This window comes from Nicotiana sylvestris, chromosome 2, assembly GCF_000393655.2.
Source record: "Nicotiana sylvestris chromosome 2, ASM39365v2, whole genome shotgun sequence".
NCBI classification, from domain to species: domain Eukaryota; kingdom Viridiplantae; phylum Streptophyta; class Magnoliopsida; order Solanales; family Solanaceae; genus Nicotiana; species Nicotiana sylvestris.
The window spans coordinates 156,504,553-156,529,034 of NC_091058.1; the positions used below are offsets into that span (position 1 = coordinate 156,504,553).

Below are 24,482 nucleotides of genomic sequence, written 5' to 3' on the forward strand. Positions count from 1 at the left end.
ATAAGTTTCTATATCATGTTGGGTCATCATATGTCTAGTATTCCCTTATGTTTTATTCTTATTATCTCATAATGGCCTTTTTGGCCCATTTACTATTGATAGTACGATAATAAAGATATGTTACGTTGGTACTCGGTTGAGTAAGGTACCGGGTGCCCGTTGTGGCCGTTTGGTTTAGGTCATGACATTGAGGAAATCATGAACACATTCTAGTATAACGAAGTGTCAAAAATGCAGTCTACTTAAGGTCATTCCCTTTTTCACTGAAGGATGACGCAAAGCACTGGCGTCGTAGCTTAGAAATGGAGTCGATCATGACATGGGAAGACATGACTAAAAAGTTTCTTGAAAAATACTTCTCAGCTGCAAAAATAGTGAAATTCATAACTTCTGCCAGAAAGACACTGAAACAGTTTTTGTGGCTTGGGAAAGATTCAAGAAGATAGTTAAGGAAGTGTCAACATAATGGGATTAAATTATAGATGTAACTCTAGGACTTTTGGGATGGACTGATACCTCTCTCACGACAAACTCTTAACACTGCAGTTAGAGGTGCTTTAATGAAGAAGACTCCTGAGGAGATTGTAGCAATTCTAAATGAGCTCTCTAAATATACTAACCAGTGGCCTACTATGGGTAATGATAGAAGAAAATCAGCTAGGGTTCATCAAGTAGATTCTAGCACATCAGTGCGAGCCTAGCTAGACGCCATGGACAAAGAGATAAGAAAGTTGACCTTAGCCAAGGTCCAGAGCCAACCATCTCAATTTGTGATTTCTATGGAATGGGTCATCCAATGCATGAGTGTCAGACCTCAGCTACAGATGACATGGTAAATGTTGTGGGAAGCTTTGAGAGAGGCAACTACTATAGTGGTAATAATTTTAACTCTATAGGACAGAGGCAACCAGGCTTTTCTTGGAGTTCACCAAGTGGTAGCCTGAACTCATGACACCAGAATAACGCCAGACCCCAGGGATAGGGAGTTACAAGTTTTCAAAATCAGCAGAGGCAGCAATATCAACCCACAGTCTCATTAGTCTATCATGGAAGATCTGATGAAGGCCTTTATTATTAAGACAGATGAGAGGCTTGAAACACATGGCTCAGCTATACAAGAACATGGTAAAGCCATCAAATAATTGGGCATGACTTTTTAAAACTTGGAAAGGCAGGTTGGGCAACTCGCTAATCTATTGTCTGAGAGGGTTCTAGGGACTCTCCCTGCTGATATTGAAAGAAATCCAAAAAAGACAATAAATGCAGTGTCTTTGAGGAGTGGGCACATATTGGGGGATCCCAAGGCAAAACAAAAGCATGAGTTCATTGAAGGACAGGTAGAGATTGTAAAGGATAAAAAAATAGCAACATTCAAGAAGGTGAAGTGATGGTAGATGATGGTCTGAAGAAGAGGGGAAAGACTAGAGCTCAGAAGAAAAAGGAAGATAGAATTTAAATGAATAATTAGATTGAAGAGAGAAAATATATGCATGCTCTACCTTTCCCCTAGAAGCAAAGAAGAGAGAAGTTGGACAAGCAATTCGGGCTCTAGAAGTGATCGAGCAGGTGCATGTGAATATACCTTTCATAGAGGTTCTTTCATATATGCCAGCTTATGCTAAATTTTTGAAGGAGATATTGTTCAAGAAGCGGAAAGTGGAATAAACATCAGTGGTCAAGCTCACAGAGCATTGTAATGCCATCTTGCAAAATAAACTCCCTAAAAAATGTGAAGATCCAGAGAGTTTTACTATCCCCTGCTCTTTAGGAAGTACTAAATTTAAAAAATCTTTGTGTGATTCAGGTGCTTCCATTAAGCTTATGCATGTTTCTATTTTCAAGAAATTGGAGGGAGAAATTGGAGAAATCAGGTCGATATCTGTATTCTTGCAGTTGGCGAATCAGATCACAATCATAGTTGAAGGAATAATGAAAGATGTGCTGGTTAGGACGGACATATTTGTGTTCCCCGTGGACTTCATTGTGGTTAATATGGAGGAGAATAGGGATCTCCCTCTAGGAAGACCCGTTTTTGCTAGGGGCAAAGCAATTCTGGATATTTAGGAAAGGCAACTCATGCTCAGAGTGGGGGAAGAAAGGTTGATCTTCAAGATGGAAGGATAAAGGGAGGCCCTAAAGGAGTAACTTGGAGAGAGTCAAATTGATAAGTGTGGGGTGTACACAAAGAAGGCAAAAAAAAGCTCTCACCATGGATGTGTGCACTGGGTCGGGCATGCAAAGGAGATCCCGACGTTGATTCAGACCCCGACTAGATGAATCAGGGAAGTTCCTTACCTCTTTCCTTTTATCTGTGTGTCATGGGGACATGCCACAATTTAAATATGTATATGTGCATGTGCGTTTGTTTTCGTTTCTTTTGATTTCTTTTTAAATTTGTTTTTTGACTTTTCCCAATGATGGATTTTCATGACTGTCTTCTTAAGGGATCAAAGTCGAAGAAAAATATTTTGTTTTTCTTAGGTAGTGTCAATTCCCCCTTGATATTTAATTGTGTCGCGGTTCTTTTCCAAGGATTTTGCTTGAACCGGGTGTAGTTAGTTTGTCGTTTAGTAATAGTAATCAAGTCTTGTGCTATGTGTTAAATGGAGATAATTTTCCTTGACTTTGTTGTGCCTTGAGAGCAGTGAGTACCTTATTTGTGACCCCTATTCTCAGTTCTTGACTTTTAAATAAGTACCTTAAATTGTGTGATTGTAACGTTGCTTAATTGCTTTGACTAGAGAGTCGGGATAGATCCAATCCTAAGTGAGTTATATGCTAATGTGTGTGCGAGGTTTTGTTATATTTCGTACATGTTGGTTGATGTCTAGAGCTTGCCCCGTGTGTTTGCAAAGTGAAATAGTAGTCTTGTTCAGTCTAGAAAGTGATATAGGCATTTATTTGTTGAACCACATATATGCTTTTTACCCACCTAATGAATGTGTATCTTAGTCAGCCCCGTTGATCTTGTATTCCTATTTTTTTGGCAACCACACTACAAGCCTGATCCATTTTATTTTAATTCACTAGCTGTTTGAACCTTTTACTTATTATGAGTACTTGATTTTGTTATGAGCTTGTAAAAGCTAAGTGAGGTATGGTTGGATTTTGAGTGGAACTATAGAAAAAGAATAAAGGTGCACTGTTTGAAAAATTGTGAGAGCCACTTGTAAAGAATTGAAAAAAAAGAGCTTGATTGAAAAGGAAGAAAAAAAGGAATCAGAACTTAGAAAAGAAAAAATAGATTCCATGCTAATAGTAATTCTCATCTTGTTTGTGCTTAAAGATATTGGGAGTATGATATTGTTATGTATAAAGATTGGGGTTTGGTTCAATATAAGTGTGAGATTTGAATTGTTAATGTATATATATATTAAAGTTCTTAGGGAGATGTAGTCACTATATCCAAATCTATCCTACCCATCCTGTAGCCTACATTACAACCAAATTAAGTCCTACTTGATCCTTGACTGAATAAGCTCAATTAGTAGAGTATTACACTACGGGTAAGCCTATGGTACGTTTCCTGTGGCATATGAATTTTAATTCTGAGAGTGAGTGAATTCTTTCTATCTTGAGTTCCTAATTTTTCTTGAAATTTGTCGTGTGTGGAACTACTCTCTATTGTTTGTGTGAGGGAACATGATTTGTGAAGACAAGGTGAAATCTTTGACCTATGTGTTAGAGTAAGTGGGCAGGTTGTGAAAAATGCAATGTGCTTTTGAGTCGAGTCTTGAGGTTAGGATATTATGTTAAGGTGCTTAGCCTATTTTAAATATTCTTGGCATGATACATTAAGGAAGTTGTCTGATGAGAAGGTCGTCTCTATGTGGAGTGCAGTTTGCCTGCTCGTCCTCGAGTTATGGTTAAGTGTGAGGTGTTGATGGTAGTCTAGAATAACGTGTTTTAGTCATAGTTCGCACTGAAATTGCTGCATTTTACTTGTGTTTGAGCTTGAATATTAGTGTATTGCACTTATTATGTGTTTTATGTCTTGCAGGAAGTGATTTCGAGTTAAAACGATATTCGGGAGCTAAATAGAACAAGTTGGAGCTTTGAAGTCTGAGCAAAAGCCTAGAGGATTAAACCAGAATCGTGTTCGGTGGTCGAGAGCCAAATCGGGATATCAAAATTGAGGAAAAGGACTTACTTTGAGAAAAGTTTACTGTCGCGGCGCATGGGGTGGCATATGGGGCAGTGCAGCAGTGTAATATTGTTGCTGCCTGTCAGATTCCGCTCTCTGAACTTCCCCAATAGCGCCCCGTATGGGTAGCGCATGGTGCGGCATGCTTGTGTGATTTTCTCAGAGTATTTTCTTGTTTCAGCTTGAAAAAGGTAGTTTTGCCTGGTCCTACTCATACATGGTATAAATACACCAAAAAGACGTTTTTAAGGGAATTTTGACATTGGAAGATTTGGGAGAGCATTGGAGGCTACAAGACACGGAATTTCATCATCTTTCCATCAATTCAATACGAGAGTTTGGATGTAACATTAGATTGATGCTTTCTTACTTATTAATTATATTTGTGATGACTTCCTCCATAATTAGGGAGTAGTTTTGCTTAGGTTTGATGGATATGGTGTTTTGATAAGTATTTGTGGGTTTTAACTCTAGTTCGTGCTTGAATTCGTTTATGGAGTTTTGAATTGTTGCAATTCTATTCACCAGTTTATTTAATCGAAAGAGGAATAGTTTGGTGATTATCTTTGCATTATTTTGTTTGATTTAATTCATTGATTCTCTTAAGTAATCAAAAGATCTTGTTGAATTGTCGATTAAATCAAGTTAGGAGAATATTCGAGAGACGTTTTCCTAAAGACTAATCCATTAACGAATGCTTGCATACTTTCACAGTGCTTATATTAGTTCACCTCGTAGAGTTAAGATTTAATCAAGAGAGGAGTCTTGACTATACGTTTGAACTAATCATCAAGTGAATTCGTGAGAATCATTAGAACATTCGAGCGAATTAAACTGGAGATAGATCTAAAATAGCTATTTTGCACATATCCTATCAACTCCTTATTCCTCAATTGATAAGAAACCAACTCTATGAATCTCTAATTCCTTTCTATCAATTGTCAATTGCTTTATTTTACTAGTTAAGCGTAGTTCATAATCATTTAACTCAAGTGTTGATCCTCCTGAATAGAAATTAAACCAGAAACTACTCGAATATTATTTAAATCCAATCCCTGTGGAGATAATATTTTACTATACTATCTTTAAAAACGAGTAGCATTAGTATATTTTGAAGGTAGTGATCATTTGTTCTTCGTGACCATGAGGTTGGTCCGAGATCGTGATTCATAATACCTGGGCAGCATATATAAAAACCCAAATCGAGGGTTAGAGTTATTAGTTCATATTTTGAGTTGTAGAGCTCGGTTTTGGGTGATTTTGGAGAGCATTTTCACATCTTGGATCGGGTAAGTGGTTTTGACTTAGATTTGTTATTATTTCATGATTTCATCTTTGCTTTTAGCATTTAAATAGTGACTTAAAGTGAAGAAATAGGGGACTTTGTGGAAAAAATTCAAAAAAATGAAAAATGGAGGTTCGGAATTGGATGATTTTGATATGGTTGGACACATAATCGAATAGGTGTCCAAAATTTGTAAATTGATTATTTGAACTGTGAATCATATTAGACATCATGTCTAGGCTCTGTGCTAATTGTTTGAGACTTGATAGGGTTATTTTTGTTTTTCTGAGTTATACACCTTATTTGCACACATGTTCTTAGTCAAGATACCATATCCGTGTATGATATCTCTGTCTCGGTATTTCTTATTTGATTCCTCACATGTAGTTGATACCGCCTAAGGGTAATTCTATTAAACTAAGTATTTTAAATGTGCTTATCTGAGACATGAATGGGAAATGACTGAGTTTGGGCGTTAAAGTCAGTTTGGTACTGATTTTGAGGTGACTCGCACAAAAGGCCCATATTAGGCTAAGTGATATTGTTTTGGGGCGACGCGTACACCAGGCCTCATTATTGGGATAAATGATTATGATTAGCGCTTGGGCAGGATCAGCCCCTCTGGAGTCGGACATGCGAGCAGTGTGCGCATGCACAATGTTTCATATATATGCCTAACGATAGGCAGTTATAACATGCACCCATACAATGCTAAGTGTAAATATTTTTGATGGATCCATTATGATACTATTGATTTACATGTATACTTGACATGTAGGCATAGATATGTACTTTTCTCATGCTACCTGATAATTGACCTACTTTATCTGTGTTGGGCTTTAACTTTTATACTTGAAAGCTTGCCTAAATTACTGAAATGTGAACAAGCTAAACTTGATATTATTGAGCTACTGTTTTTACGGTTTATCCTTATATTCTGAACTATTATCGGTTATTGGTATTGGCATTTGACTATTGTTCTAAGCTCGTCACTACTTTCAACCCAAAGTTAGTATTGTTACTTATTGAGTACATTGGTTCGGTTGTACTTATACTATACTCTGCACTTCATGTGTAGATTCAGGTACATCCGATCAAGGTGATTTTCAAGCTTGAGTCATTGGCAGCTTTTGGGAGACTACGAGGTAGCTGCTATATCGCCCGCAGTTCTTGAAATTCTCTTTCTGTTATCATTATCTCTACTATTATTACATTCAGACAACTTTATTTGAGGATTTTTCTTGTAAGTGGTTGTTCAGTAGTGCTCAAGTGCTTATTGACACCAGATTTTGGGGTTGGTTGTAGTACCATTTTTGCTTTATTCTCAGATATTTTTATGATATTCTTTTGTCTTTGAGTTATTAGACCATGTTATTCCATTTTCATTGATATCATGTGATTATTGGCCTACCTAGTGGGTTGGGTTAGGTGTCATCACGATGCGTGGGTTTGGTGTCATTATAAGTTGGTATCAGAGAACTGGGTTGCTTAGGTCTCACAAGTCACGAGCAAGTTTAGTAGAGTCATACAGATCAGTACGAAGACATCTATACTTATCTTCGAGAGGCTACCAACCTATTAGGACACTTCACTTTCTTGCATTCTTATAGTGTGAATTTGTTAATTCCAGAGTTTGAAACATGACTTTTCTATTCTCTCATAGATGGTGAGGACATGAGAGGCCAGGGTCGCGATAGAGGCCGAGGTACGACTCGTACTACACTAGAGCAGCACCTGTGGAGCCACTAGTTTCTCCAGCTGAAGGGTAGATACCAGATGTTATTGAGCTACTAGGACCAGCTCAGGCACCAGTAGTGCCCATTGTTATCCCAGATCTTCAGGAGGCCTTAGCCCAGATTTTGACTATGTGCACAAGCCTGGCTCAGGCAGTCTCAGTTCCAGCTGCACCAGCCACTTCACAAGCCAGGGTAGGTGCTCAAAATCCTACTGCTCATACTCCAGAGAAGGTAGTTTAGGGACTCCAGACTCTGGGGGTACTACCAGCCCAACCAGTTGTTGCTTCTTGGGCCGAGGTTGGCCCACCTATAAGTGATGAGGAGCAGAAGATATTGGAGCAGTTTGGGAGGCTTAAGCCTATAGAGTTAAACGGGGAGGAGTCAGAGAAGGCTCAGGACTTCTTAGACTGGTGTTAGCGTATTCTTCGTTCATCGGATATTGGAGACCAATGGAGTTGCATTTAATATTTTTTAGTTGATAGGGGAAGTCTAGAAATGGTGGATGGCCTATGAGTTGAGCAATCCAGTTGGTGCAACTCCACTTTCATGGCATGATTTCTCCAATCTCTTTTTAGAGAAGTTTGTCCCACATATCTGCTAAGAGGATCTGCGTAGAGATTTTGAGCAACTATGCCAGGGAGATATGAATGTGACCCAGTATGAGATGAGATTCGCAGATTGGCCCGTTATGCTATATGGTTAGTTCCCACATAGAGAGAGGATCAAGAGGTTTATTTATGGCCTCAACTATGGCCTATGTTACAGTTTGGCCCGAGAGGTCAAGACGAATGCTAGGTTTGACCAGTTGGTCGAGATTTCTAGGCGCTCAGAGTCGGTTTGTAGGTTTGAGCACAAGGAGTGAGAGGGCAAGAGGCCCCGTAGATTTGGTGGTTTTAGTTGTACCTCATCTAGAGGTCAGTCATATCATAGCAGATGCCATCTTTACAGGCCTGCTCAGATGCCTCATTTGGATCATCGGGGTGTATTAGCTAGTTATGGTTCATATAGTACTCACCCCGGGCAGTCAGCTTTCAGTGCATTTTCAGCTTAGAGCTTGTATTGTGCTCAATCAGTTCAGGGTTCATCAACATTAGGTTCTTCTAGTGGCTATTCTAGTTCCTAGGGTCCGATGTAGGCCGCACCATCATTCTCAGCTCGAGGTTGTTATGACTGTGGAGAGTTGGGGCATGTGAGGAAGTATTGTCGCCGTCACTATAGGGGTCCAGTGTAGTAGGGAGGCCAGTCTATGAACCTTGCGCTAGTTGCTACACCACTTACTCAACCAGCTTGGGGTGGAGGTCATATGGGCCGAGGTCGCCCCAGAGGGGGAGGTCAGACAGTTAGTGGTCAGGCTCGATGTTATGCTTTTCCCCTAGGCCAGAGGTAGTTGCTTCAGATGTAGTGATCACATGTATTATTTCAGTGTTCCACATGGATGCTTTTGTATTATTTGACCTTAGTTCTTCTTATTCCTATGTATCATCATACTTTTCTCGTTATTTGGATATGCCCCGTGATTCCTTAGCTATGCATGTTCATGTATCTATACCGGTGGGTGATTCGATTATCCTGGACTATGTGTATCGGTCATGTGTGGTGACTATTGGGGGATTGGAGATGAGAGTTGATCTTTTACTGCTTAGTATGGTTGATTTTTACAAGATTTTAGGCATTGATTGGTTGTCACCATGTCAAGCTATTCTATATTATCACGCTAAGACCGTGAAGTTGTCAATGGCGCCTAGGGTTGAGTGGAAAGGTTCCCTGGATTATGTTCCTAGTAAAGTGATTTCATACTTGAAGGCTCAACGGATGATTGAGAAGGGATGTTTGGCATATTTGGCCTTTATGAGGGATGTTATTACTGATACTCCTACCATTAAGTCTCTTCAGATAGTGAGAGACTTTCCAGATGTGTTTCCTGCAGACCTGTTGGGCATGCCACCCGACAGGGATACTGATTTCGGTATTGACCTAGTGTCGGGCACTCATCATATCTTTGTTACTCTGTATCGTATTGCACCAACAGAGTTGAAGGAATTGAAAGAACAGATTCAGGAGCTACTTGATAAGGGATTCATTAGTCCTAGTTTGTTGCCTTGGGGTGCACCGGTTCTGTTTGTGAAGAAGAAGGATAGTGTTATGCGGATGTGAATTGACTACAAGCAATTGAACAAAGTTACAATTAAGAATAAGTACCCACTACCGCGCATTGATCACCTATTTGACCAGTTTCGGGGTGCTAGAGTGTTCTCTAATATTGATTTGAGCTCTAAGTATCACCAGTTGAAGATTCGAGATTTTGATATTCTGAAGATGGCATTCAGGACCCACTATGGTCACTACGAGTTCCTTGTGATGTCTTTTGGGCTGACCAATGCCCTAACAACATTTATACATCTGATAAACAGTGTATTCCAGCCATATCTTGATTCTTTTTTCATAATATTAATTGATGATATACTGGTGTACTCACGCATCCAGGAGGATCATGAGAAACATCTATGTATTGTACTACAAACCTTGAGGGAGAAGAAGCTTTATGCTAAATTCTCCAAGTGTGAATTTTGGCTGGATTCTGTGGCGTTCTTGGGGCATACGGTATCCATTTAGGGGATCAAGGTAGATTCGAAGAAGATTGAGGCAGTTCAGAGTTGGCCCAGATCGTCTTCGGTTACTGAGATTCGGAGTTTTCTTGGTTTGGTCGAGTATTATCGCTGTTTTGTGGAGGATTTCTCGTTCATTACTGCACCTTTGACTAGATTGACCCTAGTGCTGGCAAAATAGGCCCATATTTCATTAGCCCGCCCAATCCACCTATATTTTAATGGGCTAGGGGATTGATATTTTAAGTGGGTCACATTTGGGCTTGTCACGACCCCAGTTTGCCCTCCGTAAACCATCGTGATGGCACCTAGTCTCTACGACTAGGTAAGCCTAAATTGTGGAAGAAAACCAAAATTTTCGGAAGTAAAACAATTTAAAGAAAGAAATAAGGCAATAACAGTGTTAAATGTGCCGCTCGGCATACACTATATTTATATAGATCTCAAACCCAATATCTAAATCCACGACCCAGAAACCCACGAATCACAAGCTAAGAAAAGGAAATACTACATAGCTCTAACTCCGGAATTTGTCTCATAAGAACAGAAAGTACAAAAGGGCTAAATACAAAAAGGCGGGAATAGAAAGGGACTCCTCGGTCTGCAAGCGCGGCAGATGTATCTCAAAGTCTCTAAGTAGTCACATCCCTCAAGGATGGTAGGCCTGAGTAGAAGTACCTGGATCTGCACATGAAAAATATGAGCAGAAGTGGCATGAGTACACCACAGCGGTACTTAGTAAGTGCCAAGCCTAACCTCGGTTGGGTAGTGACGAGAAAGGTCAGGGCCCTACTGAGGTTAAATATAATATAATGGTTAACAGTGTGGAATAAAATAGTATAAATAAGTGCAACAATAAGAAATAACATAGAATTGATAGAACAACAACTAAAACAGAGACAAACAAACCACGGAAAGAAATACAGCTTGACACGGAGATAACAACCGGGGCACCTTCCAGGATACTGTCCTGTAGTCCCAATTACAACTGTCCAGTGGATCTCCCGGGATACCGTCCCGTAGTCCATTATATAAATATGTCCGAAGGATCTCCCGGGATCCCGTCCCGTAGTCCAACTATCAATGCATGGGGATCTACCGAAATCCCGATCCGTAGTCCCAAATGTAAATACCCAGTACTGGGGGAATCTACTAGGTGCATTCCCGTAGTTCCATATAACTATGCAGGGGGGTCTATTGGGAATATAACCCGTAGTCCCAAAGTAAATGTGCAGGGGGATCTACCAGGAATATAACCCGTAGTCCCAAAGTAAACAGACAAGGGGGGGCTACCGGAATCCCACATCCATAGTCCCAAAATAAATACACAACAGCAACAGGAAGATAAACAGAAATAGCAAAATTCATATTAAGGCAATAAGCGATTCTAGCCTAGCATGATGCACATAATTCAAGTAAGACAGGTTAAATCAAATGGAGCAATTAAGTCACTTAGACATGCTTTCCTAAGCTAACAACAGGCTTAATAGTGCAAGTAATAGAAACAGGAAAGGAAACATACTAGTAAGTACTTAAAGTAAACCGAATTTCCAACAATTAGCATAAGTACGCACTCGTCACCTCACGTGCAAGGCATTTCAATTACCAAATATACCAATCCTAAGGGGAAGGTCCCCCACACAAGGTTAGACAAGCCACTTACCTCGAACAAGCTCAAGTCAACTCGAAGCCACGCTTTTGCCACGAGTATCCGACTCCAAATGGCTCAAATCTATTCAATTCAATTGCATATTGTAAATAACACCTCAAGTAACTGCTTCCACAATTAAATTCTAAGCAAATATGCAAAATTAGGTAAAAATGACCAAAACACCCCTCGGGCCCGCATCTCGGAATCGGGTAAAATTATTATTTCAGAATCCTCACACTCTCACGAGTCTATACATAACAAGAACACTAAAATCGGAGTCCAAATGACCCCTCAAATCCTCATTTAAAGGCCTCTTAAATTCAAGCCCCAATTACCCATTTTCCCAAATTTTTCCACCACTAATCAGGTATTTAATCACATAAAAGCGAGTTATGAAGTCAAAAATGTTACCTCCAAGTGATTCCCCTTGAATCCCTCTTCAACCCTCTTCAAAAAGCTTCAAAATCGCCTAACAATGGAGGAAACTAGGCTAAAACCTTTTTTAAACATTCTGCCCATGTATTTTAATTCCTTCTTTGCGAACGCGGTCAAGGCCTCGAGTTCGCGAAGCATAAAAAGTCATTTACCAAAAGTCCTCTTACGCGAACACGATGCTTCCACTGAACAACCCTTCGCGAAAGCGAAGAACAATTCCACCTCGAACCCAGCTGACCATTTCCTTCTACGTGATACCTTTCCCGCGAATGCGTTCCTCAAACATCACCACCCTTCGCGAACGCGTTCCTCAAACATCAACCCCCCACTGGTGCTTCGCGAACACGAGGGCCTACTCACGAACGCGAAGGGTAAATATCTGCAACAGCTGAACCTGCAATTCTGCAACTTTTAACAACTAAAAATGATCCGTTGAGCATTCGAAACACACCCGAGGCCTCCGGGACCTCAACCAAACCTGCCAACCAATCCTAAAACATCATTAAAACTTGTTCCAACCTTTGGAACGCTCAAAACAACATCAAAACACCTATTTTTCATCAGATTCAAGCTTAAAAATTCCAAAAACACACTTTCGATCAAAAAGTCTACCAAACCTCGTCCGAATGACCTAAAATTTTGCACACACATCCCAAATGACATGATGGAACTACTGCAACTCTCAAAATTCCATTCCAACCCTCGGATTAAAAATCTCACTATCGAACCGGAAACATCAAAAATTCAACTTCCGGCATTTCAAGTCTAAATTAGCTACGGACTTCCAAAACACACTCCGAACACGCTCTTAACCCTGAAATCACCCAACGGAGCTAACAGAACCATCGAATTTACATTCCAAGGCCGTCTTCACACTGTTCCAACTACGGTCAACTTTCCAACACTTAAGCTCTCATTTAGGGACTAGGTGTCCCAAAACTCTCCGAAACTCAAAACCAAACATCCCGGCAAATTGAAATAGCAGAAATAAACTTGGGGAAAGCAGTTAATAGGGTATCGGGGCGTTAATTCTTAAGACGACCGGCCGGGTCGTCACATCCTCCTATACTTAAACATTCGTTCATCCTCGAACGAGCATAGAGACATACCTGAAGTAGTGAAAAGATGAGGGTAACAGCTACGCAGATCTTGTTCGGTCTCCCAGGTCGCCTCCTCGACCGGCTGACCCCGCCACTGAACCTTCACTGATGCAATGTTCTTTGACCTCGGCTTCCTAACATGCCTGTCCAATATTGCCCTGGCTCCTCAATATAAGATAGATCCTTGTCCAACTAGACTAAACTGAAATCTAACACGTGCGACAGATCGTCGTGATACCTCCGGAGCATTGAAACATGAAATACCGGATGAACTCCTGCCAAGCTGGGAGGTAAGGCAAGTTCATAAGCAACCTCACCTACATGCCTCAATATCTCAAAAGGGCCAATAAACCTCAGAATGAACTTCCTTTTCTTCCCGAATCTCATAACGCCCTTCATAGGCGAAACCTGAAGCAGAACCCGCTCTCCAACCATATAGGAAACATCACAAACCTTCCGATCCGTGTAACTCTTCTGTCTGGACTGGGATGTACGGAGTCTATCCTAAATCAACTTAACCTTCTCTAAAGTATCCTGTACCAAGTTTGTGCCCAATAGTCTAGCCTCACCCGGCTCAAACCAACCCACCGGAGATCTACACCGCCTACCATATAAAGCCTCATATGGTGCCATCTGAATGCTAGACCGATAGTTGTTGTTGTAAGCAAACTCCGCCAATGGCAAATATTGATCCCAAGACCCTCCAAACTCAATCACACACGCACGGAGCATATCCTCAAGAATCTGAATAGTACGCTCGGACTGTCCGTCCGTCTGAAGGTGAGATGTTGTACTCAACTCTACCCGAGTACCTAACTTATGCTGAACGGATCTCCAGAACTGTGATGTGAACTGGGTACCTCTATCTGAAATGATGGAAACCGGAATACGATGCAGATGAACAATCTCCTAGATATAGATCTCTTCCAGCCGCTCCGAGGAATAAGTAGTACACACAAGAATAAAATGAGCGGACTTGGTCAGCCGATCCACAATCACCCAAATAGCATCAAACTTTCTCAAAGTTCGTGGGAGCCCAACTACAAAGTCCATGGTAATCTGCTCCCACTTCCACTCCAGAATCTCTATCTGCTAAAGCAATCCACCCGGTCTCTGGTGCTCATACTTCACCTACTGACAGTTGAGACACCAAGCTACGAATCCAACTGTATCCTTCTTCATCTTCCTCCACCAATAGTGTTGTCTCAAATCCTAATACATCTTTGCGGCACCCAGATAGATGGAATATCGCAAACTATGGGCCTCCTCTAGAATCAACTCTCGAAGCCCATCAACATTGGGTACACAAATCTGACTCTGCATCCTCAATACCCCATCATCACCAATAGTCACATCTCTGGCATCACCGTGCTGAACCTTGTCCTTGAGGACAAGCAAGTAAAGGTCATCATACAATCGCTCCCTAATACGAACCAATAAGGAAGACTGAGAAACCACGCAAGCTAGAACCCGACTGGGCTCCGAAAGATCCAATCTCACAAACTGGCTGGCTAAGGCCTGAACATCCATCGCCATAGGCCTCTCCGATGTTGGTAAATAAGCCAAACTCCCCAAACTCTCTACCCGGTGACTCAAAGCATCGGCCACCACATTGGCCTTGCCCAGGTGGTACAAAATAGTGATATTATAGTCCTTTAGCAACTCTAACCACCTCCTTTGATGCAAATTTAGATCCTTGTGCTTGAACAAGTGCTGCAAGCTCTGATGGTCAGTATAAATCTCACAAGGAACACCGTATAAGTAATGGCGCCAAATCTTCAGGGCGTGCACAATGGCAGCTAACTCACAGTCGTGAACAGGATAGTTCTTCTCATGTATCTTCAATTGTCTGGATGCATAGGCAATCACCCTACCATCCTGCATCAACACCGCTCCGAGGCCAATCCTCGAGGCATCACAATTGACCGTATAAAACCCCGAACCTGTAGGCAATATCAAAACTGGGGTTGTGGTAAAAGCTGTCTTGAGCTTCTGGAAGCTCGCCTCACACTCCTCCGTCCACCGGAACGGAGCACCCTTCTAGGTCAACCTAGTCATGGGGACTGCAATCGACAAAAACCCCTCCATAAAACGACGGTAGTAACCCGCTAAACCAAGGAAACTACAGATCTCTGTAGCTGAGGATGGTCTGGGACAACTCTGCACGACCTATATCTTCTTCGGATCCACCTGAATACCCTCACTCGATATCACGTGGCCTAAGAATGCTACTGAATCCAACCTAAACTCACACTTCGAAAATTTAGCATATAACTTCTTCTCTCTCAGAGTCTGAAGCACAGTCCTTAGGTGCTGCTCATGATCTACCCGACTTTGGGAATATACCAGAATATCATCAATAAAGACAATGACGAATAAGTCAAGATACGGTCGAAACACACTGTGCATCAAATGCATAAAGGCTGCTGGGGCATTGGTCAGCCCAAATGACATGACAAGGAACTCGTAATGACCATACCGAGTCTGGAAAGCAGTCTTCGAGATGTCTGGCTCCCGAATCTTCAACTGATGGTAACCTAAGCGCAAATCAATCTTAGAAAACACCCAAACGCCCTGAAGTTGGTCAAACAGATCATCAATACAAGGCAAAGGATAACGGTTTTCACTATAACCTTGTTCAACTGGTGATAATCAATACACATACGCATATAACCATCCTTTGTTCTTCACAAACAAGACAGGAGCACCCCAAGGTAAAACACTGGGTCGAATAAAACCCTTATCAAGAAATTCCTGTAACTGATCCTTAAACTCCTTCAACTCAGGAGGAGCCATACGATACGAAGGAATAGAAATGGGCTGAGTGCCCGGCAACAGATCAATGCCAAAATCAATATCTCTATCAAGCGACATGCTTGGAAGATCAGCTGGAAACACATCAGGAAAATCCTATACTACTGGAACTGAATCAACCGAAGGGGTATCAATACTGACGTCTCTCACATAAGCTAAATATGTGTCACACCCCTTCTCAACCATACGTTGAGCTTTAGAAAAAGAAATAACTCTACTGGGAGTGTGATCTAAGGTACCCCTCCACTCAACACGCGGTACACCTGGCATAGCCAACGTCACGATTTTGGCGTGACAATCAAGAATAGCATAATGGGGCGACAACCAGTCCATACCTACGATAATATCAAAATCAACCATGCTGAGTAATAATAGATCGGCTCTGGTCTCAAAACCGCTAAGAGCAACCAAACACGACCGATAAACGCGGTCTACAACAAGAGAATCTCCCACATTAGTAGAAACATAAACAGGGGAACCCAAAGAATCCTGAGGTACACCCAAATGCGGAGCAAAATAAGAAGACACATAAGAGTAAGTAGAGCCTGGATCGAATAGAACCGATGCATCTCTGTGGCAAACCAATATCATACTTGTGATGACAGAATCGGAGGCAACAGGCTCGGTACGAGCAGGAAGGGCATAGTATCTGGCCTGGCCTCCCCCACTAGGGCGACCTCTACCTCCCCGACCTCTACCTCTAGCTGGCTGAGCATGTGGGGTAGCAACTGGAGCGGTAACCATAGCCTGAGAACTCTGCGGGGCATGCTGTGGCTAAGAAGTCTGTGAAGGTGCACCCCTCCTAAGTCTGGGGCAATCCCTTACCATATGGCGCGTGTCGCCACACTCAAAACAAGCTCTAGAAGGACGTGGCGGTTGTGACTGGCTCGGGCCTGGTCTGTTGGACTGACCTTTGAAAGCACCTCGCGTAGGAGGCGCGCTAGAAACCAGAGGTGCATAATAAGGCTCCTGAGGCCTAAGAAGAGCTGGAGCACTACTGGCTGCTGGAAGAGCTGAATGAACAAGACGACTCATATAACCCCTACCATGACAACCTACAGCTGGGTTATGGGCACTAGAATAATGGCCCGACTCTCGAGACCTCTTGGCCTCCCTCTCCTTTCTCTCCCTAGCATGCATACCCTCAATCCTCCTAGCAATGCTCACCACCTACTGATAAGAAATGTCCATCTCCAACTCGCGAGCCATGCTAGACCTGATGATAGGAATAAGGCCCTCAATAAACTGACGAACCCTCTCGCGAACAGTGGAAACCAAGGCTGGTATATGCCTAGCCAAACTAAGGTAATGGACAGCATACTCTAAGACAGTCATAGCACCCTGGCGCAAATTCTCAAACTCTCACCATGCGTCCATGAGGCTTTGAGGAACATACTCTCTCAGGAACAGCTGGACTGTCTAACTCATAGGTGCGCCACCACTCATAGGCGGCTCCTCGAAGCTGGAAGGTAGTGAAGGAAACATCGCTCGATCCTGAGATACCCATGGTACAGAGAATGCAGTAACACTCATCAAGAAACCATAGAGCATCCTCCGATGCTAGACCACTAAATATAGGAGGCTTGTACTTCTTGAACCTTTCAAGCCTTAACTGCTCAACCCTGGAAGCCACTGCCCTGTCCTCGGGCTGAACTGGCACTGCAGGCGGTATAGGAATAATCTCAAGGACCTGCTCAACATGCACTCGCTGCTCAGGAGTGCGGGCAGCGGGAGTTTGTGCTCCTCCCCCGGCCTGAGATATGGCTGCAGCAAGGGGAAGCAACCCTGCCGGAGCCAAGGTGGTGTACATGCTCATGAACTGTGCCAAAGTCTCCCGAAGGGCTGGAGTAGTAATAGCAGTAGGCGTATCAGGTGCCTGGACTCCGGCTAGAACTATTGGTGGCTCCTCGGTGGCAGCTCACGCGGGTGCTCTTGCTTCATCGCATACGCATGTGTGTCCTCGGCCTCTACCCCAGCCCCAACTTTTGGCGACTCTCGCAGGGGCGCGGGTGCCTGATCATTACAAGTAGCGCATGTCCTCACCATCGATGAGAGAATAGAAGATAGAAGTTCAGAATTCGTGATATCAAATATCTCGCACGACAGGGATTCAAATGAAGTGGAATTTTCCTAATGGTTACATAGCCTCTCGTAGATAAGTACAGACGTCTCCGTACCGATCAGCGAGACTATAATAAATAGGCTTGTGATCCATGACTCCTATGAACCTAGAGCTTTGATGCCAACTTGTCACGACCTCGGTTCGCCCTCTGTGAACCATCGTGACAGCACCCAGTCTCTACAACTAGGTAAGCCTAAATTGCGGAAGAAAACCAAAAATTGCGGAAGTAAAACAATTTAAAGACAGAAATAAGGCAATAACAGTATTAAATGTGCCGCTTGGCATACACCATATTTATATATATCTCAAAACCAATATCTAAATCCAAGACCCAGAAACCCATGAATCATAAGGTAAGAAAAGGAAATACTACATAGCTCTAACTCCGGAATTTCTCTAATAAGAACAGAAAGTACAAAAGAGCTAAATAAAAAAAGGCAGGAATAGAAAGGGACTACTCGGTCTGCGGGCGCGGCAGATGTACCTCGAAGTTTTTAAGTAGTCGCCTCCCTCAAGGATGGTAGGCCTAAGTAGAAGTACCTGGATCTGCACATGAAAAACATGCACAGAAGAGGCATAAGTACACTACAGCGGTACTTAGTAAGTGCCAAGCTTAACCTCGGTTGGGTAGTGACGAGGAAGGTCAGTGCCCTACTGAGGTTAAATACAATATATAAGGGTTAACAATGTGGAATAAAACAGTATAAATAAGTGCAACAGTAAGAATAACATAGAATTGATAGAACAACAACTAGAACAGAGACAAACAAGCCACGAAAAGAAATATAGCTTGACACAGAGATAACAACCGGGGCACCTTCTAGGATACTGTCCTATAGTCCCAATTACAATTGTCTTGTGGATCTCCCGAGATACCGTCCCATAATCCATCATATATATGTTCGAAGGATCTCCCGGGATCTCGTCCCGTAGTCCAACTATCAATGCGCGGGGATCTACCAGAATCTCGATCCGTAGTCCCAAATGTAAATACCAAGTACTAGGGAAATCTACCGGATGCATTCCCGTAGTTCCATATAACTGTGCAGGGGAATCTACCGAGAATCTAACCCGTAGTCCCAAAGTAAACAGACAAAGGGGAGCTATCGGAATCCCACATCCGTAGTCCCAAAATAAATACACAGCAGCAGCAGGAAGATAAATAGAAATAGCAAAATTCATATTAAGGCAATAAGCGATTCTAGCCTAGCATGCTGCACATAATTCAAGTAAGACAGGTTAAATCAAACGAAGCAATTAAGTCACTTAGACATGCTTTCCTAAGCTAACAACAAGCTTAATAGTGCAAGTAATAGAAACGGGAAAGGAAACATACTAGTAAGTACTTAAAGAAAACCGAATTTCCAACAATTAGCACAAGTACGCACTCGTCACCTCACGTACAAGGCATTTCAATTACCAAATATACCAATCCTAAGGGGAAGGTCTCCACCACAAGATTAGACAAGCCACTTACCTCGAACAAGCTCAAGTCAACCCGAAACCACGTTTTTGCCACGAGTATCCGATTCCAAATGGCTCAAATCTATTCAATTCAATTGGATATTGTAAATAACACCTCAAGTAACTGATTCCACAATTAAATTCTAAGCAAATACGCAAAATTAGGTAAACATAACCAAAACGCCCCTCGGGCCCGCATCTCGGAATCGGGTAAAATTTGTAGTTTCAGAATCCTCACACTCTCACGAGTCTATACATAACAAGAACACTGAAATTGGAGTCCAAATGATCCCTCAAATCCTCATTTAAAGGCCTCTTAAACTTAACCCCTAATTATCCATTTTCCCCAAATTTTTCCACCACTAATCAGGTATTTAATCACATAAAAACAAGTTATGAAGTCAAAAATATTTCCTCCAAGTGATTCCCCTTGTATCCCTCTTCAATCCTCTTCAATAAGCTTCAAAATCGTCTAACAATGGAGGAAACTAGGCTAAAATTCGCGAAATAATCCTTTTTAAACATTCTGCCCAAGTATTTTAATTCCTTCTTCGCGAACGCGGTCAAGGCCTCGCATTCGCGAAGCACAAAAACTTGTTGACCAAAAGTCCTCTTACGTGAACGCGACACTGCTCTTGCGAACGCGATGCTTCCACTGACCAACCCTTCGCGAATGCGATACACCTTTCGCGAATGCCAAGAGCAATTCCACCTCGAACCCAGTTGACCACATCCTTCTACGCGAACGCGATACCCTTCCCGCGAACACATTGCTCAAACATCACCACCCTTCACGAACGCGAAGGCAAAATTCTGTCAACCCCCTACTGGTGCTTCGCGAACGTGAGGGTCCACTCGCAAACGTGAAGGGTAAATATCTACAACAGCTGAACCTGCAATTTTGCAACTTTTAACAACTAAAAATGATCCGTTGAGCATCCGAAACACACCCGAGGCCTCCAGGACCTCAACCAAACCTGCCAACCAATCCTAAAACATCATTCAAACTTGTTCCAACCTTCGAAACACTCAAAACAACATCAAAACACCTATTTCATCGGATTCAAGCTTAAAAATTCCAAAAACTCTAAAAACACACTTTCGATCAAAAGGTCTACCAAACCTCGTCCGAAGGACCTGAAATTTTGCACACACATCACAAATGATATGACAGAACTACTGCAACTCTCGGAATTTCATTCCGACGCTCGGATCAAAAATCTCACTATCGAACCGAAAACTTTAAAAATTCAACTTCCGTCATTTCAAGCCTAAATTAGCTATGGACCTCCAAAATACACTCCGAACGCACTCCTAAACCCAAAATCACCCAACGGAGCTAACGGAACCATCGGATTTCCATTCTAATGTCGTCTTTACACTGTTCTGACTACGATCAACTTTTCAACACTTAAGCTCTCATTTAGGGACTAGGTGTCCCAAAACTCTTCGAAACTCAAAACCGAATATCCCGGCAAATCGAAATAGCAGAAATAAACTTGGAAAAAGAAGTTAATAGGGGATCGGGGCGATAATTCTTAAGACGACTGGCCGGACCGTCACAGGGCTTCAGCCTATATTTTAGCCATAAATTATGGGTGCTTCTGGGTAAAAGTTGGGTAATATACGGGTTGCTTAACATAGGTAAAATCTATGTTTCATCAATCTCTTTCACACTCTGTCAACCTCTCAAAGCTCACGGAGACCATTTTCCAGCATCGATTTTTCAAGATTTCTCCGTCTCCTCTCCACGGACGCCTTCATCAATTTTTTTAAGGGTAACTTCTCCTCCCCACTCCCCTGAAACCTTCTTTCTCATCCTCCCTCATTTTCTTCTTTTCTTCGTTTTTTTGAATTTTTAGGTCTAGGATTGGTGATTAACTCTAAAAATAAGCAGAAGTTCTTATTTACTTTATCATCCCAAAAAGAATTCAGAATTAACGAACATATAATTTTGGTTTTAATTTGAACACCAAATTTCGTCTTTCTTTTGAGTAAGAATTATATTTCTAGAATATATACAAAAGTACTTTTATCTTGTGTTGTGAAATTCTTTTTTTTTATAAATTGTAAATTTATGCTGTATAAAGTTATGATTTTTATGGAATATTGGATGTCATGAATAATTAGGGATTTAACTAATTTTTTACATTGCTCATGTAATAATATTTTCAGCATTTGCTTTTCTATTTTATGGATTGCAAAGAAAAAATTCTCCTTTCCCTGAAATTTATGTTTAATATTTTATATTTTTAGTTTTATGTTCAAATTCTAAATATGCGAGTCTTGTATTTTATACTTATGCTTTCTATGTTAGGCAGAGATGTCTGCAGAGGTTAATGAGGAGGCTATTGACGAGTCGTGATGTTAGTTCATCAGTCCCAACAAAACGAGCTAAGAAAAATACTTTCGTTGTTTGGAATACATTTAAAAAATTGCCTCATGCTAGTGTTGGTGAAAGGGGCAAAGTGTAATGTAAGGTATGTAAGATGATCTATGTAGTAGATTCTAAGTCTGGATCTTCAAACTTGAAGCGACATATTGATGAACACATAAATAATGCACAAGAACTTATGATCCAATTGATCAAAAAATTTATCGTAAGAAATTGTCTGTGACTATTCTGAAGCATAATTATCCTTTTAGCTTTGTCGAGCATAAAGGAAACATGGATATCCATTTGTACTTAAACCCAGCAGTGAAAACCATTTCAAGAAATACCGCCAAGTTTGATATTTTGAAAATGTATGATAGGAAAAAGAAGTTTTAAGAGTGAGCTTTCAGCGATTTCTAATAGAGTGTGTTTGACTTCAGACATATGGACTTATGTAGCATCAAATGGCTATATATATTTAACTGCTCATTATGTTTATTTGAACTGAATTCTTCAAAAAAGAGTGTTGATTTTTCGTCATGTGCCCCCTCCACATTCCGGTTCAGTTTTAGGTACTTTATTAACTGAGTTTATTAAGGAATAGGACATTGAAAAGAAGATATTCACTCTTAATTTGGATAATGCTAGTTGCAATAGGGTGTAGTTGATATTTTAAAGTAACATTTATCTTTGAGGCGTTCACTAGTTTGTGATGAAAAGTTTTTTCATGTTTGTAGTGGGAACCACATATTAAATTTAACAGTGAAGGCTGGTTTGGAAAAAGCTAATGCATATATTGTAAATATTCGAGAAAGTGTTACACATATTAAACATTCGGAAGGAAGAATTTTGATGTTCGTGGAATGCATTAAGAATCTTGGACTACCGTGCTCAAATAAGCTTCGCCAAGGTATGACTATTCAATGGAATTCTACTTTTCAAATGCTTGAAAGTGCTCTCCTCTATGAACAAGTTATATTCAATATAAGTTAGTTGATACTAATTTTAAATATGCTCTTTCTGAGGAGGAATGAAAAAGGGTAGAGACAGTTGCTAAGTTTTTGAAGCCATTTTATGATATCATTACATTATTTTCCGGAAGCAAATATCCAACCGCCAATTTGTATCTACCTAATGTGTGGAAAATTCAAATGTTGTTAGAGGAAGAAAGAAATAGTAGTGACCTAGTTATGAATGAGATGGCTACATTAATGTTAAGAAAGTTCAAAAAATATTGGAGGTCTTACAGTAGGATCTTATCACTTGCCATTGTCCTTGATTCTCGATATAAAATAAAGTTGGTGAAATTTTGCTTTTCCATAATTGATCCTGTGATTGCCGATGCGAAGGTAAAAGCTGTTGAAGATCATTTTCAAATATTGTTTAAAGAATACTTGGTACCTTCAACCTCAATTTCCCTATCGGAGGAGCATGTTTATAGTAGATGTACTAATGAAGCAAGGGATGAGCTTAAAGAGTTTGATGTGTTTGAGAACCAGTTGGAGTCTAGTAGAGATAAAACACAATTAGATTTGTATATGGAGAAGCCTAATCTTAATCGTAAAGCAAATCCAGATTTGGATGTACTTGCCTTTTGGAAGGAAAATAGACTAAGGTTTCCAAATTTCTCATTGATGGCACGAGATGTCTTGAGTATACCTATTTCCACTATTGCCTTAGAGTCTACCTTTAGCATTGGAGTTCGTATTATTGGGAAGTTTCAAAGCTCTATTTTACCTGTAAATGGCAGGCAAAGTTGTGTACTAGAGATTGGCTTTGCGAACAAGAAGGTAAATTATTATATTTATACTACAATTTTGTTTTGTTCTTTTGTAATAGTGTTTCAATAAATTAATTTTACATGTTCTTGTTTGTTTTGTAAGATTTCAATGAATCAAACACCGATGAGGATGAAATTGCGGTAGACCTTCAGCCATATCTTGATAAACTTGGTTTGCGTTGATAGGTAGTTGTGTAAAAATAGTTATGATTAGTTCGACGATCAAGAGAATTGAGCTACCAATGTTGGTTATTTCCTGGAGCTCCAACTTTGTAAGGCCTTGTTTAGTTGCTAAAGTAGTTAGGTTGGCTTTTTGTGGCAGTACTTTGTTTAATCTAAAACTACTTTATTCATTGTAATGTTTGAAGTGACTTTGCATTTTTTTCACTTGGTAATGGCAATATGTTCCTTGTTTTCCAAATTAAGGGTATGATAAAGTTTGAAGAAAGACAAAAAATATGTGGGGCAATGTTAAATTTTTATATCATGCATTTAAAATTAGAAATGTGTAATGTTACATATTGGATCAAAAAGAAAATGAGACTCAGATTTGTTTAGTGAGGCAACGCATGCGAGTTATAAATAAATGTGAGACTGACTTTCTGTTAAAAATATAAATCAATGATGATGATTGATTTGTTGTTGCATAACAAAAATAGATAAAATGGATCATGTCCATTTTTTACCCAACTCATATTTTACCAACCCGTATTTTACCTGTACTAATATGGACATGTTGCAATATAATCTGTTTTTAACCCGCCCAAATCCAACCCAACCCGCTCATTTGCCACCACTAATTGATCCATAAGGGTGCTCCATTCAGATGGTCTGATGAGTATGAGGAGAGCTTTCAGAAGCTCAAGACTGACTTGACCACATCTCCAATTCTAATTTTTCCTTCAGCATCGGGTTCATATACGGTATGCTATGATGCTTCACGGATTTCTATTGGGTGTGTCTATATACAG

The 24,482-nt window shown here is 40.9% G+C and overlaps 1 protein-coding gene across 1 annotated transcript; it reads left to right on the top strand.

Moving 5' to 3' along the window:
- Positions 1–8,596: 8,596 nt before the first annotated feature.
- Positions 8,597–9,319, top strand: LOC138885841 (uncharacterized). The gene has a single exon (XM_070166826.1). It carries the CDS (start codon positions 8,597–8,599, stop codon positions 9,317–9,319), a length of 723 nt encoding a protein of 240 aa, XP_070022927.1.
- The last annotated feature ends 15,163 nt before the right edge of the window (positions 9,320–24,482 follow it).

Bases quoted from the DNA above. Each gene is read 5' to 3' on its own strand.
- LOC138885841 (XM_070166826.1), top strand. From the start codon at position 8,597: ATGGATGCTTTTGTATTATTTGACCTTAGTTCTTCTTATTCCTATGTA.